This window comes from Toxotes jaculatrix, chromosome 18 (genome assembly GCF_017976425.1).
Source record: "Toxotes jaculatrix isolate fToxJac2 chromosome 18, fToxJac2.pri, whole genome shotgun sequence".
Taxonomy (NCBI): domain Eukaryota; kingdom Metazoa; phylum Chordata; class Actinopteri; family Toxotidae; genus Toxotes; species Toxotes jaculatrix.
Genome location: NC_054411.1, coordinates 111,721 through 129,430, shown reverse-complemented (window position 1 = coordinate 129,430; position 17,710 = coordinate 111,721). Strand labels below are relative to the sequence as shown.

Sequence of the window (17,710 nt, the reverse complement as noted above, 5' to 3'; positions counted from 1 at the left end):
GTGGGGGGGGGGGGGGGGGGGGGGGGGGGGTTATCTGACAGATGACTGACAGCCAGCTGTGTCACTTTAACAACTCTGCTGCTGTTTCCTGTTGATAGGGGATAAAAATAAAAGCCTGTTTATCTGTTTTTCTCTTATTTTGTACTTCTTGTTCTTGTGTTGGTGATGAGTTCAGGGACCTCTCTCTTGTCAACACACATTTCTCTGGTGATTTTCCACCCTGTTTATTTCCTCTCTGTACTCTTGGCATTAGCTGTTTTTGTTGTCATTTTATTTAACTTTTGTTTAAGTTCATCCATCATGTTTTTCATCTTTTTTGAACTGACTGACGACACAAAGGTCATTAAAATTTTTGGGTTTTAAAACTGAACAGATGGTTGATATCGGTGCACTGACCTGCTTTATTGTCTTTCTTCTCCCAAAATACAGAAACGAGCTGATTTATGCAAAAACAGGTTGAATCTCACAGATTTCTCCTGCTTTCTCTTGTTTAATGAACAAACGTGACTCATGACAGCATCTGCTTCTTTTGTTCTTATGTGTGACCAAGTCCTGATCAGCATCTGGGCGCCTGAGTGTTGCGTTGCCTTGGTATACCTGAGTCAGGAGTTAGATATTACACTGCCTAGCCAAAAAGAAAAGTTGTTACCAAAGAAAACACTCTAATATTTTGTTGGACCGCCTTTAGCTTAGGTTAGGGCACGTGTTCGCTGTGGCAGTGTTTCCATAAGCTTCTGCAGAGGACAGGTGTCTGCTTCCTGAACCCAGGCTGGCAGCTGGTTCCACAGGAGAGGGGCCTGACAGCCTGACGGCTCGGCCTCACGTTCTGCTGTTAGAGAGTCTGGGAACCATAAGCAAACCTGCATTCTGGGAACGAAGCAGTCTGCTGGGAAAATGTAGTGCTATCCGCTCTGTGAGGTATGAAGGAGCCTGGCCCCTGAGGGCCCCTGAGGGATTTTACAGGGAGCCAATGAAGAGAAGTTAGTACAGGAGTAACATGATCTCTGTTGCTAATTCCAGTCAGTGCTCTGGCTGCAGCGTTTTGGATCAGACATCCTGAGAAAGGGGAGTTACAGTCGTCCAGCCTGGAAGTTCAACATCCACCTGCAGAGGCTCCAGCATCATGGACCTGGTTCTGGTTCAGTTCAGACTCACAGCAGCTGCTTCAGCTCAGGGAAAGATCCAAACATCATCCTGACCTGAGGGACAAATGTGTGAATGGACCTGCAGCAGAGCAGGAAGCTTCCAGAGCTTTCCATCCCCTCCTAATAATTCTTTTCAAAATAAGAGCTCATGAGATGTTGACACGACTTTTTAAACATGAGACTGGTCCAGACCTTCATCTCTCTCTCTCCCGCCATGCCCTCTCTCGCTGTGATTGGCTCATGCTCTGCGGCTCCCTCCTCCCCGGCAGCACGCGCTGCTCCGGTCCATCAGTGTCCCCGGTGTGGACTCGCATGAAAGGCTGTCAGTCCGGAGGCTCCGTGAGAGAAACGGACCAGAACAGACCCGGACCGACGCGGACCGGCAGACCCGGAACCCCCTCCCTCCCCCTCTGCGTCCTGGCGTGTTTTCTGGTTCGGCTCGTTTCTCCACCGCCCGGATCGAACCCAGTTCGGCTCCATTCGGCTCTCCTCGGATCTCTTCGCCTCCTCCTCCGTTGCGAATCTGTCTCATCCATCCGTCCCAGCTCGGACCGACATGACGCGGGACTTCAGCAGGATCGGGTCGCGCGGGACGAGGCTGTGAACAGACGGCCCACCGCGTGCCAGAGCGCGCGCGACCGTTCGGATGAATGAATGACAGAGATGGAGCGGAAATTACTGAGTCAGGTGGGTGGTGTGTGTGTGTGTGCGGGCACGCGCGCGCGCGCCACAGAGCTGCAGGTAAAGCAGGCTCCTGGTTTTTAACACCACCAACAGTACACAAAGCCTGGGACAGTGAAGTCAGTATGTGTCATCTCAGGCTTTCATACACAGTGATTTGTATTTTTCATTATTGTCCAAAATGTTAATATCCAGAATATCCAAAAATATATTGTTCAAAATGTTTAAAATGCAGGTAGCGCTCAGGTGAGTGCAGTAAACAGTGTCCTCTTAGTTTAACTTTAAATGTTCAGTGAACCTGAGTCAGAGATTTGAACGTCGTCGTGCTGTGGTTGTGTGTGCGCGGGCTGACAGTTACCTGCCCCGGTCCTGGAAACAGAAAACAAACATGGTTAGATAGATACATACATGGATGGTGCTAACAGATAGTTTAACAGTTACAAGGGAAAGGAGCAGGAGCAGGAGCAGCCTGCCCTTCACTGCCAGACGGTGTGGAGTTTGAACGGGGTTGATCGGCCTTGCAGACCAAAGACCAGTATCGACATGAAGGCGTAGTGGGTGGGAGGAGCGTGTTCTGGTGGTGGCGTATGCGCCTCACATGATGACATCGTGGAGGAGAGATGGCTGAGGAACAGCCAAGATCAGGAGCGGCTGAGGCTTTCCAGCTGATGCGTCTCTCTGTATCTACCTGACAGGTGTTTCACAGAGCCAATACATCAGTGTTGTTTTATCCCATTTGCTAAAGTTTGTGATCGCTAATCCCAACTAGCTAGTTAGCGAACAGGTACCTGTGTCACAGCTGTGTGCCGGGTAATGCTGCGTGATGTTAGCTACAACAGAGAAGAGCTGAGAGTTTCTCTGTTTGGAGCTGCTCCGGGAAACGTCTACTCCTCTCTGCATGTTAGCATGAACTGTAGCACAGTTAGCTAACCCACAACCTAGCTAACATTAGCTCAATTCAGTATTATTTATACAGCTCCGCCCACAATCAATCAGAGAGCCAGAGTCTGACCCCAGATCAGCAGAAACAGCTCACACACACACACACACACACAGACACACACACACACAGACACAGACACAGACACACACACACACACACACAGACACAGACACACACACACACAGACACAGACACACACAGACACAGACACAGACACAGACACACACACACACACACACACAGACACACACACACAGACACAGACACACACAGACACAGACACACACAGACACACACACACACACAGACACAGACACACACACACACAGACACACACACAGACACACACACACACACAAACACACACACACACACACACACACAGACACACAGAGACACACACACACACACACAGACACAGACACACACACACACACACAGACACACACACACACACACACACACAGACACACACACACAGACACACAGACACAGACACACACACACACACACACACAGACACAGACACACACACACACACACACAGACACACACAGACACAGACACACACACACACAGACACAGACACAGACACACACACACACACACACACACACACACACACAGACACACACACACACACAGACACACACACACACACACGGCCGATGTTACAATCACTCATCCATCACTTCCTGTTTCTGTCTCCTTTCATCCCTTCATCATCCATCCTCCTCCTCACACTGCAGGAACACAGAGAGGGGGGTATTCTGGGTAATGAAGTCCTCAAGCAGCAGGAAGTTCCTGTGTTGCCACAGTCTGTGTGTCACGTTATCAGCCAATCAGATCAGAGCACAGCGTCCACAGACTGATGTGTGTGTGACGGAGCAGGCGTTTGCCGCGCAGTTTCACGGCGACGCACTGAACGCTCTCTATGATGTTTGTTGTGTTTGAGTTTACACAAAAATAAAAACAGTGTGAGCTCGCTGAGCAGCAGAAACCAGCAGGACTCACACAGGCGTGTGCACAGATGGACCTCGAAGGGAACTTGAGCTTCTGCCATTTTGCTTCCTAAAGAGAAAGTGAGTCAGCGTCAGTGCGACGTGTTCCTGTGAGGCAGACCTCAGGTCTGTGGCCACAGTGTGAATGCACCGTGTGCTGGGAAGCAGGTGACGTTTCTCCAGCTGAGCTCTTCCTCTGAACTCGCTTTTGTTGTTTGTAATGTTGGAATCAGCGGTGGGGCTCCTCAGTGCCACACACTGAGCGTAAACGAAGGATCCCATCACACCGCTAACAATACTGATGGTAACAGTAAGGTGTTAGCTGGCTAGCATTAGCTCTCTGTCTGTCTCTCAGTCCTGTTAAAGAAAATAAGTAAAATGTTCTAAAATCAGAACAGAGTCAGACTTCGGGGCTCGGCCGGTTAAACTGATGAAAAATCAGTATCTCCGGACGCTGTTCACTGAACAATCCATCGATGAGGAAAGAAAAAGAGAAAATGAAAAGTAAAATGTCTTTCACATGTGATTCTTATTTTTCATGTCACACACACAAACGCTTCTTTAGTTCAAACACGCGTCCTGAGTGCAGCATGCAGCTGAGACGCAGCTGGAAACAACATGAACGGAAAGGAAACGTTTCACAGTCACATCTGGTCTGAACGTCCCTGAACGTCCTCACAGAGCTGCACATGTGTCCCAGCATGACCACAGACATGAATCATGTGACATGTGTGTGTGTCTGTGAGGGTCTCAGCTGTCTCTCTGATGATGATGATTGGTCACGGTGAAGATGCGTTCCAACCCGGGGAACGTCGGCAGCAGAGCTGAGTTTCTCACTGTGTGAATGAGTCACAGTGTCCACCTGTAACCTGCTGCTCCTCAGGTGAACAGCTGTTCTCTGAAGAACACGTGAATCCTCCCGTCGTGTAAGTGATTGACACGGTTTTCTCACATCAACCTGTCTCACATTCTGTCAAGAAGGACTGGGATGGAGGACAAACACCACTGACCAGGTCCATACCCAGACCCCGCCTGTGGTTCAGGCTCAGATAAACATATCGAACTGCTTCTGGATCTTTCCCTGACCTGAACCAGCTGCTGGGAGTCTGAACAGAACCAGAACCAGTGCCATGATGCTGGAGTCTCTGCAGGTGGATGTTGAACCGACAGGTCACAGAAAATTCACAGACTTCACGAGCTTCACTGCTGCAGACGAACCAGGAATTGAACCGCCGACTCACTCAGCCGCCCCTGTGGGAAACCGTAACTGCAGCAGGACTGACCACGGCTCTGCTCTGCTGCAGACTGGATGGGAAAGCATTAGATCTGAGTTTGTTACAGTTCATATAAAAAAGTTGTAATTTGCATAAAATAATAATAATAATAAACAACAACACGTTTATTACTGTAATAATAATAAATGATTAAATATTTGCACCTCGTTTTTATCGCAGCTGATTCAGATCCACCTCCGTCACGTAACGCATCTCCCTCCGTGTACGACACGTTGAAGTGCGTGGTTCTGCTGACGCAGACCGACTCTGACAGCACGTCACAGAGCCGCGGTGCTGGACGTCAGTCGTGAGCTCCTGATTCGCCCAAACTCGCTGTACTTCCTCAGGGAGCCAAGCTCAGCGAACAGGACTGTGGACGCCGGATGGAACTCGTCCCTCTGAGCCGCCGTGACCCAGAAATCTCCACCAAAGGCCCTGAAGAGAGAGAGAGAGAGCTGCTCTCAGCTCGGCCCGATGTCAGCTGCAGCATCAGCACACTGTGTGTGTGACATCAGTGAATAATTAACAGACTGAACAGCTGATTAATCATCAGTCTGATGAATGAATGAATGAATGAATGAGTCTGTGCTGAGTGAGTCAGTGGAGTCACGTCTCAGGTGGGTCAGTGCCGCGGCAGCAGTCATGTGACCGTTTTGAAGAATGAATCAAAGGTGTGAATGTGAAGTGAATGGTTGTCTGTCTCTGTGATCAGCCCTGTGATTGGCTGACGACCGATCCAGGTGTACCCCTCCTCTTGCCCATTGTCAGCTCTGATTGGCTCCATCACACGGTTCTCTCTCTGTTTTCCAGGTGGTTTGTGTGTGTGTGCTGCTGACTGGGCGAGTTTGTCCGGTGGAGTTAACCTGTGAAACTCTGATCCTCCTGTCGACCAACCTGACAGGTAACTTCCTGTCTGTCTTCCTGTTCCTGGTTCTCCATGAGCCGTTCTCCTAAATTAAACTGAGAAGTGCTGATTTCTTCTTTCTGTCTCTCAGCAAAGACGCTGGCGTTACTAAACCAGACGTTCACCATCAGTAACACCTCAGGTTTGTACAGGTGATGTAAACTGTTCACCGATAAACCAGAGCAGTGGTTCCCTCTGCTGGTTTACTTTTTCATCATTCTGTGGTTTACATGTGCAATATTTGGTTCTAAGTGGATGCCACATCAAGGACCCCTCTGGATCTCTGGACCTCTGAGGATTGTTCCCATCTATCCTGGACCCAACGGACAACCCAGAATTACTCTGCATGACTTTGGACTAAGCCTGAAGAAGTTCAGGCTTAGTCCAAAGTCAGGGTAGTCAGTTTCACAGGATTAGCTTTACTACTCAGGAGTATCAACAAGATTACCCCAGCTACACGGGAGGAACTCTCTAAGTACTGACTACCACAACTACATAAGTACCCAGGACTACCCTGCCCAACAAGACCAGTGCACCTCTTAATACTTACTGACTGTTACTCTTACAGTACAGGAATACCCAGATTAAACCAGAGTGACTTAGGTTGCTAGGATTGGCCCAATTAGACAGCAGTGCTTCTCTGATGCCTCCTTCATTCATGCTTTTATTTTATCAGACTCTCAGCAGCTGCAGGGCTTTTACTAACACAACATACTCATAATTATCCAGGTCCAGTTGGTCCAGGTTCGGGTTGGTTGATAAAATGTCTAAATCTGTCCATTCTCAGTAATATCATTTAGCAGATGTGTTTCTCTTACCAAGTAAAATCCACAAAGGTTCGTCTGGTCTTTCTGTCTCTCTGCCTGTCTATCTCTCTGCCTGTCTGTCTCTCTGTCTGCAGGTATGTATTGTGACCTGTCTGTGGATGGGATAGGGACCTGTTGGCCTCGTAGTGCAGCAGGAGAGCTGATCTCCAGACCCTGTCCAGAACAGTTCAATGGCATCCACTACAACACCACCAGTGCGTACCTGCCTCACTACCTGTCTGTCTGCCTGTTATGTGATCAGGTGTTTTGCTTATTGAACTGTGTCCCAACTAAAGATCTGGATTCCCATTCCATAAACTCATGGTCCTTTCAGGTCCAAATTTAAAATAGATAGATACCTTAATTCATCCCCAAGAGAAATTCACCTGTGAACATCCATCACCTGAACCCAGAGAGAGTTTAAACAAATCTCCTGCTGTCTGGAAGCTGTGTGAACTTCCTGGAGTCAGCTGTCTGCAGCTGTACAGGTGGGGGACCAGGATCCCTGTGGATTACTGCACACTTCCAGTAACTTTTCCAAACTACTCAAGATTAACCTTAAATGTGTTGGAGTATCCTGGTCTGCCTGCAGCTGGACTGTCCAGAGTTATTGTGCATGACTCTGGGTGTGACTGTCCTGTAAAGAACGAGAGTGTCGGTCTTCTGTGCAGCAGCGTTCATCGTGAGGCGACTGACAGCTGTTGACCTATGACAGGAGGAAAGCAGGAAGTCAGGTGACCGACCACATATGGAGGTTGGTGGTTCGACAAAACACGAGACTTTCTCACAAGAGACTGAAGCTTGTTTTTCAGTTCAGAGCAACAGTCAGCGTTGTTTCCTTCATCCACAGTCGGAACCGTGTTTTTATTCTCGTTACTATGGCGATGATCCAGTACACCTGCCGCTGTAGCAGGAAATCAGGAACTATCTGGACGAGCAGAGGTTAGAGACGCGTGGACCAAATGGACCGAACACGTCAGTTTAATGTGGACTGACAGGGAAGCAGCTGAGGACATTTTGTCTCACTGACGTCCAACAACAGTCTGAGGACACAGCAGGGGATTTACTGCCTTTTTATTTCCTGCCAAGTGGACAGATTACACTAATTCCCAGTAGGACTGTTTGTGTGTGTGTGTGTGTGTGTGTGTGTTAATGTTAATGTGTGTGTGTGTGTGTTAATGTGTGTGTGTGGGTGGTAATAAATATCCTGTTTAATTAGAGGTTTACTTGTTGATCTGACTTATTAGCATGAGTCATCTGTGTGTGTGTGTGTGTGTGTGTGTTGAACCAGCTGGAGCTCATGTCTCACTCCACCTTCATCATCATCATCTCTTCACACACTGAGAAATACCCTTGTTGTCTCTGTTCTGATATCATCAAATCCCCTGGTGGTGGGGGGTTGGGGGTGGGGTGTGGGTGTCACAGGGCAAGACACTGAAGCCCAGACTGCCCCAATTGTGTGTGTGTGTGTCTGTGTCTGTGTGAATGTTACCTTTCGAGCTGAAAACTGTGCGTCCACTCCTCCCTGATCACCCAGCTCCTCTGTCTCAGAGCTGGAGCCTCCGGTCTGGGAGCCCCTGGTCTGGGAGCCCCTGGTCTGGGAGCCCCTGGTCTGGAAACCTGCGGTCTGGGAGCCCCTGGTCTGGGAACCTCCAGTCTGGGAGCCCCTGGTCTGGGAGCCCCTGGTCTGGGAGCCCCTGGTCTGGGAGCCCCTGGTCTGGAAACCTGCGGTCTGGGAGCCCCTGGTCTGGGAGCCTCTGGTCTGGGAGCCCCTGGTCTGGGAGCCCCTGGTCTGGAAACCTGCGGTCTGGGAGCCCCTGGTCTGGGAGCCCCTGGTCTAAACTAATATGTGTACGTAATGAAAGCAGCTGGAGCATCGATCGGTCGGGATCAGTGATCTGATGATCACCTGATGTGAATCGTTTGCAGATGTTTGAGTTGAATGAAAAGTCGTCGATGCTCCACGTTTCACAGTCGTACACAGAACCTGTTTTATTTCATTTATAACAACGTTATTGTTTGGCTGATATTGATTTTATAAAGTAACCTGTGTGTGTGTGTGTGTGCAGACAGGGTGTACAGAGAGTGTCAGTCTAATGGAAGCTGGGCTCTTCGAGGAAACTACAGTCAGTGCACTGAGATCATCGTCCTGGTGAGACTCATCAATACACTGATCACTACACTCCCTAACCCCTAACCACTGATGAAGGACACATCAACAATAACAAAAACAACAACAGTAAGAAACAACAAAAACTAAAAGCAGTGAATAAGATTAACTGAAAGTGGACGGGTGGGACAGTAGGACGGACGGGGACCACTCTGCTAATGATGATGATGATGAGGATGTTTTTAAAAGGCCAGCAGAAATGTTTTTGTTGTTTGTCGCCTAGCGACAGTGCCATCCACAGCACAGCTGTTCATATTAAACAGAGACAGAGGACACGTATGTCCCCAGACACAAGAAACACAGAAAGGCTTTTAGAACAACAGACTGTGTGTGTGTGTGTGTGTGTATTGAAGTTAACACATGTATGAGGGGATATATAATAATATAATATATTCTTCTTGTACAGTCGTTTATAATGGATCACACTCAGAGGGCAGAGACTGTCTGCCTGCCTGTCTGTCTGCCTGCCTGTCTGTCTGCCTGCCTGCCTGTCTGCCTGCCTGCCTGTCTGCCTGCCTGCCTGTCTGCCTGCCTGTCTGTCTGCCTGCCTGCCTGCCTGTCTGTCTGCCTGTCTGTCTCTAACACAGTAACAAATCTGATTTACACAAACATCAGAGCACAAACAAACACGAACCAATCAGAGATGAGCATGAAAACGTCAGTGTGACCAACAATGTCCAGAGAGTGAGCCATCTGGTGTGTGTGTGTGTGTCCATATGTTGTGTAACACAGTTTTTCTTTCACACTGAGAGAATCTGTCACCTTTCTCCTGCTCGCCTCTGATTGGACAGCTGAGTTGGCTGCTGCCCAATCACAGGGCTGTAATTAATAAGAGAGAAAGGTGTGCGTGTGTGTGTCTGTGTGTGTGCGTATGTGTGTGTGTGTGCGTGTATGTGTGTGTACATGTATGTGTGTGTGTGTTTGTGTGTACATGTACGTGTATGTGTTTGTGTACATGTATGTGTGTGTGTGTTTGTGTGTACATGTACGTGTATGTGTTTGTGTACATGTATGTGTGTGTGTGTGTGTGTACGTGTGTGTGTGTGTGTGTGTGTGTATTGGTTCTGCTGTGTTTTGTTTTCATTTCTTTTCTGTTTATGAAAACAAAACAAACCAGGGAGAGTAAACGTGAAGTCACATGGATGACAGGAAGCTCACTGATTGGTCAGCTTTGGTGATGATGTCATCCTGCATTATTAGCAGCTACAGCGTGAAATCGCTTTGTGACCTGTCTGTGGTCACATCACCATGGTAACTAATGCTGCACAGCTAACCTGCTCTGGATCACATCAAAACCTGCCAACAGCCCAAACTACTGACCAATCAGATCATAGGAAACACCAAGTCATCATTCCTACAGGATCCTGACAGGGACAAAAGAGTTAACCAGATCTGAACCGATACCTGAACCGATACCTGACGACTACGTTTCTCTTTACTCGTCATCTCTGCTTTGATTCTGTTTCTCTGCTTTTAACACTGTGCTGTGACGACTGAAAACAGCTGCTGTTTCCTGTTTCCCACGTCTGACCCGTGTGTTTCCTGTGTGTTCAGAGGAAGAGTAAAGTCCATTATCAGGTTGCTGTGATCATCAACTACCTGGGTCACTGCATCTCTCTGGGAGCGCTGCTGCTCGCCTTCACTCTCTTCATGAGACTCAGGTAACACACCTGTCCACCTGACCACAGTAACCTTCCCTGTAAAGACTCAATCTCTCCTTTCAAGCGCAGGTGCTTAGCGTGACGTGAAGAATCAGAGCAGTCAGCCAGACTTCAGGCATGTGTTAAAGACATGAAGGCCTGGATGATCTGGAACTGTCTTCTTCTGAATTCAGACAAAACTGAGGTTATTGTGTTTCCTGAACACCTCAGAAACTTTTTGTCTGACAAAGCTTGGAATTAGTTCTAGTTCTAGTTTGAGTCATTATGACTAAACTGATAGTTAGTCAGGGTCAGGGTCTGGAAGGAGCTGTATGAATAAAACTGAACTGAAGTGACAGGCGGACTGTGATGTCACGGTGATGTCAGATTAGAGAGGACAGTTCAGTGCTGTGATAAACCTGAAGCAGCCCGGTCAGAGCCAATCAGAGCTGGACTCGGGGGCGGGCCGAGAGGTTCAGGGTGATTCAGGATTCTGAAGCTTTTCTGTGTCAGACTCTTTGGGCCGTGAACAGCCTGAGTCCAGCTCATCCTCTGGTCCTCCAACAAAAACACAACAATCCAGCGTGTGTGTGTGTTTCTGTGTGTGTGTGTGTGTGAGAACAGGAGCATTCGCTGTCTGAGGAACATCATCCACTGGAATCTGATCTCTGCGTTCATACTGAGGAATGCGACCTGGTTCATCGTGCAGTTAACCATGACCCCTGCTGTTACCGAGAGCAACCAGGTAACGCACTCACAGACACACAAACTCTGTGTCCCTGACAACGGTCACCATAGAGGCAAGGTAACAACCTGTCCCCCCCAGGTGTGGTGCAGGTTGGTGACCGCAGCCTATAATTATTTCCACGTGACAAACTTCTTCTGGATGTTCGGCGAGGGCTGTTACCTCCACACGGCCGTCGTCCTCACCTACTCCACCGACAAACTCAGGAAGTGGATGTTCATCTGTATCGGCTGGGGTCAGTACGTCTGTCACACACCGTCTGTCCTCCTGCCAGCACACCTGCTCACCTGTCTGTCTTTTTGTAGGTATTCCATTTCCCATCATAGTGGCCTGGGCTTTTGGGAAACTTTACTACGACAATGAGAAGTAAGTCACATGATCAGATCACAGGTGTGTGACGAATAAACGGTACAAACACAGTGAAGAGTTGTGACAGACAGACGGCGGCAGCAGAGCGAACGTCACAAAGCGACACGCTGAGACCAACAATCACAACTGACTGAGTCTGTACAGGGAGCACAGGAAGGACACGACGAACAGGTGTGAAGGCAGGTGAGGAAGTGCCAGCACCTGAGAACAGATGGTGACCAGGTGGATCCTCGATGGTGGAACAAGCTTCCCAACGTTCTCAGAGCAGGAACGTCTCTGTAGCTTTAAGAACCTCTGGAAGACTCATGTCTGCTGAAAGCTCTCCTTATATCCTAACCTCCTCTCCTTACATCCTAACCTCCTATCCTCACACCTCACACCTCCTCTCCTTAAATAATCTCCTCTCCTTCACTTCCTGTGCACCTCCTTACCTGATCTCCTGCTCTTAGTGAACATATCTCTTGCTGACTGTCTCCTGCTGGACTGAGGTCATGGTCCGGGGGGCATGGTCGGGTGGGGTGGGGGGGGTCAGGATCAGGTTCAGGATTTGAGAAGAACCAGATTATAGGGCGTGTGAAGCATCAGTTCTGTTGCCATGGTTACCAGCAGATAAATACAGCCTGAGCTCTGGTTTGAAACAGAGGTGAACTTTTTGACTGCTGACAGCCAATCAGAGATCAGGATTTTCAGTGTACATGATGTCATCAGTGTGAGGAGGTGAAGCAGGATCAAAGAGCCACTGATTGGTGGTTGTGTTTGATTGACAGGTGCTGGTTTGGAAAAAGGGCAGGAGTTTATACAGACTACATCTACCAGGGCCCCATGATCCTGGTCCTGCTGGTAAGAACACATCCAGTCTGTATTAAATACAGTCAGTCCACCTTAAATCATGTCACTGAAGACACTTTACAGCAGACAGACTTTTCATTCTTCTTAAACTCACGAACAGACCTGTCCTCGTCCTTGTCATAAAGCTGTGACGTCCTCTCGTCTCCTCAGAGATGTTTGTAAATGTTTGATATTAAATGTGAATCCAGTCACAGCAGGTGAGCTGAACACCTGTGTTCATTCTGATCATCGGTGCAGGTAGAACTTTAGGAACGACTGCTTTATAAAAACAAGGAACCTTCACAAATCTTGATAAGTTGTGAGAGAACATCCTCCTGTGAACAGTCTGACCACAAACAACAACATAAACTCTTCATCAACTCTCCTCAGATCAACTTTGTCTTCCTGTTCAACATCGTTCGGATCCTGATGACCAAACTGAGGGCCTCCACCACGTCAGAGACCATCCAGTACAGGTACGAGCCCCGACACAGGAAGCTGGTGCAGGGCCACGCCGTCCCGACCCCAGGTTCTGTTTCCGGCTGCTTCCTCCCACGCTATGCACACGTTAGCTTAACCGCTGACTGTAAATTGTCCATAGATGAATGTTTGTTTGTGTCTGTGTGTCAGCCTATCAGGGTGTGCCCCGCCTCTCACCTGCTGCCTGTTGTCGTTCCTGTAGGAAGGCGGTGAAGGCGACTCTGGTGCTGCTGCCTCTGTTAGGAATCACCTACATGTTGTTCTTTGTGAATCCTGGAGGAGAAGACGAAGTCGCTCAGATCGTCTTCATCTACTTCAACTCCATACTCGAGTCCTTCCAGGTTCATCTCACATCAGCATCTGTGGGGGGGGGGGGCGGAGGACAGGATCAGTAACAGGACTGATAACAATACAAACAACAACAACAACATTAGAACAGATGCTAATGACACTAATAATAATGAGAGTAATGATGGGCAGTAGCTCTGAGGACAGACGCCAAAGCTCTGAGGACAGATGAACCTGCAGGGAGAGAAGGAGCTGAGTCAGGAACAGGTGTTAATGGGATGTGAAGGAGAACAGAAAGAGAGGGAGAGGTTAGGGGAGGTGCCCGGTGCATCATGGGAAGTCTAAGCCTAACATTTATCACAGAGGAAAGTTTTCAGCTGCTCTGAAACATGGGGGGGGGGGGGGGGGGGGGGGGTTCCAGATCCTGGTTCCTGTCAGAGCTGCAGTGTTTGGAATCAGCTGGAGTCTGCGGAGACGTGTTGGAGCAGCCTGGATGTTTCTGATGTCTGTGGAGTCACAGACGTGATAAAGTCCGTCCCTGAGTTAAAGGACGAGCCCTGATCAGAGAGAAGTCTGAGGCCAGAACAACATCGTCCACAGGAACAGCATCAGCTGGGTCTGCAAATTAGCTTTAGCTTAGCTCCAGTTTACAGCAAACATTTAAGCAGCATGTTGACCTTTAACCTTGTTGACCTTTAACTGGGCTCAGACTGAGCAAACAAGCTCCTGTTAGCAGCCAGTCTGTTCTGTTAGCAGCTAACACCATCCCTCTGTCTCTCCATCTCTCTGTCTCCACAGGGATTTTTTGTCTCAGTTTTCTACTGTTTTCTCAACAGTGAGGTGAGTGTGAGGTTCCTCAGGGTTCTGTGCTGGGGCCCATTTAGCTTTTGTTTTCCATCATTAACCAACGTCACATTGACACATTTTAACCTTTGCATGTGCACTGGATATTTACCTGTGTGCCGACCTCTCTGTCTGTGTGCAGGTGCGCTCTGCAGTCAGGAAGCGTTGGATTCGTTGGCAGGATCGTCACTCCATTCGAAGCCGGACGGTGCGCGCCACGTCGCTGCCCACCTCACCCAGCAGAGTGTCCTTCCACAGCATCAAACAGTCTTCTAACCTCTGAAGGACCTGACCAATCACCACCTGTGATGTAATTCCACTCAGCCAATCAGAGGTCCCGTTCTGCTCTGGGGTCAGTGGATCAGATCAAACCAGCCAAGACAGAGATCTGTCAGTCAGGTCTCTGTGTGGCTCCACCCCCTTTCATATGCTGACCAATCAGTGAACATGACCAATCAGCTGCTTCCCCAGGGTCACATGTCCCATCAGGCAGCTGGACTGTGCTCATGTTCTGTAACACAACTTTATTTATTATGAAATGTTTATTATGCGTATATGAGCTACAAGTGTCTATACTGTAACTTTGATCACCAGCTTTCACACACACACACACACTTCGCCGCCCTCTGAACGACCTTAAATCCTTTTACTGCTGCGTCACCAGCTCACGTGCTGTGAGTTTTGTTGGAGGTTTAAAGTCTCGTGCATGTTATAATGACTTGTTCAGTGTTTCAGTCCTGAAAACATCAGGCCACAGCAGCTGAGCAGCCAGCAGGGGGCGCTCTAACAAAGTGGTTCCTGTTATTCCAGAATCCTAACCAGTTCTCAGAGCTGTACACACACTCTGGACTCACTATAATAATTTGGATTCAGTTCAGTTCAACTCAGTGTAAATTAATTTTATACCTGAACCCAAACTGACATGAGACTGAGCTGGAACACATTCAGAAATCACCAGATGAGCTGTGAGATCGTAAAGTTTCAGTTCAGCGCGTCTGCGTGTCGTGAGCTGGACTCTGTGCCGAACACGTGTAAATCATCTGTTAATCATCAGTCGTAACTGTTGTTGTTCACATTTACACAGAGTCAACTGTTAAACTCAACTTCCATACAAAGGACCAGTTTAGATTAGTCCTGATAGGTAGAGAACAGTAGTACTGACAGTAACTATACTAACCACAGTAACCATAGTAACTATTCTAACCACAGTGTAGCTTCCACCTGTAGGGATTTATGAAGGGAAACACTCAGGATAAAGCACAAACTGTTCCTCAGTTATTTTATTCTTCTGTGTGTGTGTGTGTGTGTGTGTGTGTGTGTGTGATTATGAATGAAATAAGAGATAAAAACCTGTGGGGGCGGCTCGGTGGTGCAGTGGTTAGCACTGTCACCTCACAGGTTCGAACCCCGGCCTGTGTGCATGTTCTTCCTCTGGCTTCCTCCCACAGTAGGACATTAGGTTAACTGTGAGTGTTTAACTGTGAGTATGAGTGTGTGCGTTTGCCTGTGTGTCAGCCCTGTGATTGACGGGCGACCTGTCCACGGTGTACCCGTCTCTCGCCTGTAGTCTGCTGCGACGGGCTCCAGCCTCCATGCGGCACAGAGAATGGATGGATGGATTCAAACCTGTGGAAAACTGGACAGATTTGGGTTAAAAACAACTTTTTGTAAAGACTGAATTTATGAAAATATTACTGATTAAAGTCTAGTTTGTCCACAGGACACGTGGACATAATCTGACTGAAGCTTCTGTATCTGCTGACGTCTGAGGTCTAATAAATGTCTTCATCAGGACATGTTGTCTTTCTTTACTAAACATACAAACACTGCTGAAACTCAAAGATCTGCCTCTTTAGAAAAAGTCAAAGTGACAATGAGCCTGTGGACTGAGGGACAGCAGTCCACTACAGCTCCCAGGGTGCATTTCACCAACTGCCAGCCAACCACAGAGCTTCACCCCCTGCTGTTTGAAGGCAGAGATGAAGCTGTGTCGCTTGGTTCTGTTGTGCTGTGAATAGTTGTGAATGTTGGGACCGGGTCTCGTCCCCACCTGGACTTTCAGGTGAGAGCGTCACTCATGAGACGTCCGTCTTTGGGTTAGGAAGTTCACCCCGTCTCCACAGAAACACAGAAGTCCAATGTCACTGCCTTTCACAGTACATGAGGGTGCAGGACCTCCACAGTCCTCAGGTTTCTGACCGGTCAGGTGCAGCAGCACAGCAAAAGGAAGTCTGCAGGTTTGGTTCGAGAGGATGCTACGAGCGCGTCTCCCCTGCTCATCACAGAATTTATCCTTAGTTTTAAAAAGTGGTGAGCAGGTTTGGTTTGGTCTGACGCGCTCTGATGTCTTTCTGTTGGTGGTTCTCTGTCTGTGTGTGTGTGTGTGTGTGTGTGTGTGTGTGTGTGTGTGTGCGCGTGCTGTCCTGGTTGTACAGTCTAACAGCAGCAGGAAGGAGCTGTGACATCAGTCCTTCACAGGTGTGAAGCAGCGTCTCAGTGCTGTCAGTGTGTCCTCCATGAGCTGGGACTCATTCACCATCACTGATGAAAGCTTCACTACATCCTCCTGTCTCCCACCACCTGCACTGGGTGGAGGGGGCGACGCAGGGCTGAGCTGTGGAACTCTTCCCAACTTCAGGCTGAGGTTGAAGGTTGAAGACGTGCTGTGATCCCACGGAGCTGGTCTGTGCAGGACCTGAGGAGCCTGGAGCTGATCCCATCCGGACCTGCAGCCTTCCTCACGCTCCATCTTTCTGAGCTCTCTTCTCACCGGGTCTGCAGAGAGGGACAGACTTGAGGACGGGGACAGGATGTCTCCCAGGGAGTGACTGAGAGCTGAAGACCAAGTAGCTCAGATTAAACTTGGGTGCAGGACTTAGCCAAACGTACTCGCTCGTACTGCTGCTGCTTGTGTAAGTTTAGCTTTTGAAATACACGCTGCTGCCAATAATCAGTAATCACAGTGGGAGACACCGATCAATAAAGTTTAGAGAAGATATAAACTTTATGTATGAAGGATAAATCACTTCATGATAACAGGTCAAATAGATTTTATTCCAACTTTCTGTGCGACAGTGAGTTTGTATTTTTGTTTTGATGAACATCAGCTGATCTTCACTCGTTTCTTCACTATGCAGTGATGCAGCACGTCACCATGGCAACAGCAGCCTCTTTTCCCAGCATGCAGCAGTAGCGGAGCGGCCCCCCCCCGTCCCCGTCACTGAGCGACAGCAGGGTGGAGCAGCAGACAGACGGACAGCAGCTGCAGTACAGCCCAGAGGTAAGACAAGGACACCACCACCTGTCTGTGTCTCACCTGTCTGCCTTTCCTGTCCTTCACCTGTCTCTCTCGCTCTCTCCCTCTGTGTGTGTGTGCCACACCTGTCTGCAGCCTCACAGGCTTTCAGGCAGCGGTAGCGGCAAACGCGGCGGTGGTATTTTCCGCTCTCTGTCCGTCTTTCACCGTCCGGTCCACCGCCCCGCGTGCCGCTCCGCGTGCCGCCCCGCTGCTGCCCGTTAGCCTGCAGGCTAAACGAGCTTCACATAGAGGGAGTGCAGGGAGGTGAGCGTGTGCGCGGGTGATTGACAGGTGA

General features: G+C 48.9%; 1 protein-coding gene across 2 annotated transcripts; it reads left to right on the top strand.

The window, feature by feature from the left end:
• The first annotated feature begins 1,458 nt into the window (after positions 1 to 1,458).
• crhr1 (corticotropin releasing hormone receptor 1) lies at positions 1,459 to 15,773 on the top strand. Of its 2 annotated transcripts, XM_041061986.1 has the most exons (14): positions 1,459 to 1,832; positions 5,855 to 5,945; positions 6,040 to 6,090; positions 6,850 to 6,969; positions 8,824 to 8,906; positions 10,479 to 10,585; positions 11,189 to 11,309; positions 11,391 to 11,544; positions 11,615 to 11,675; positions 12,446 to 12,518; positions 12,897 to 12,982; positions 13,189 to 13,327; positions 14,073 to 14,114; positions 14,260 to 15,773. In XM_041061986.1, exons 1-14 carry the CDS (start codon positions 1,800 to 1,802, stop codon positions 14,398 to 14,400), a joined length of 1,302 nt encoding a protein of 433 aa, XP_040917920.1. In that variant the 5' UTR covers positions 1,459 to 1,799; the 3' UTR covers positions 14,401 to 15,773. The 2 variants fall into 2 exon arrangements, with proteins under 2 accessions (XP_040917920.1, XP_040917922.1); XM_041061988.1 differs by lacking the exon at positions 6,040 to 6,090.
• The last annotated feature ends 1,937 nt before the right edge of the window (positions 15,774 to 17,710 follow it).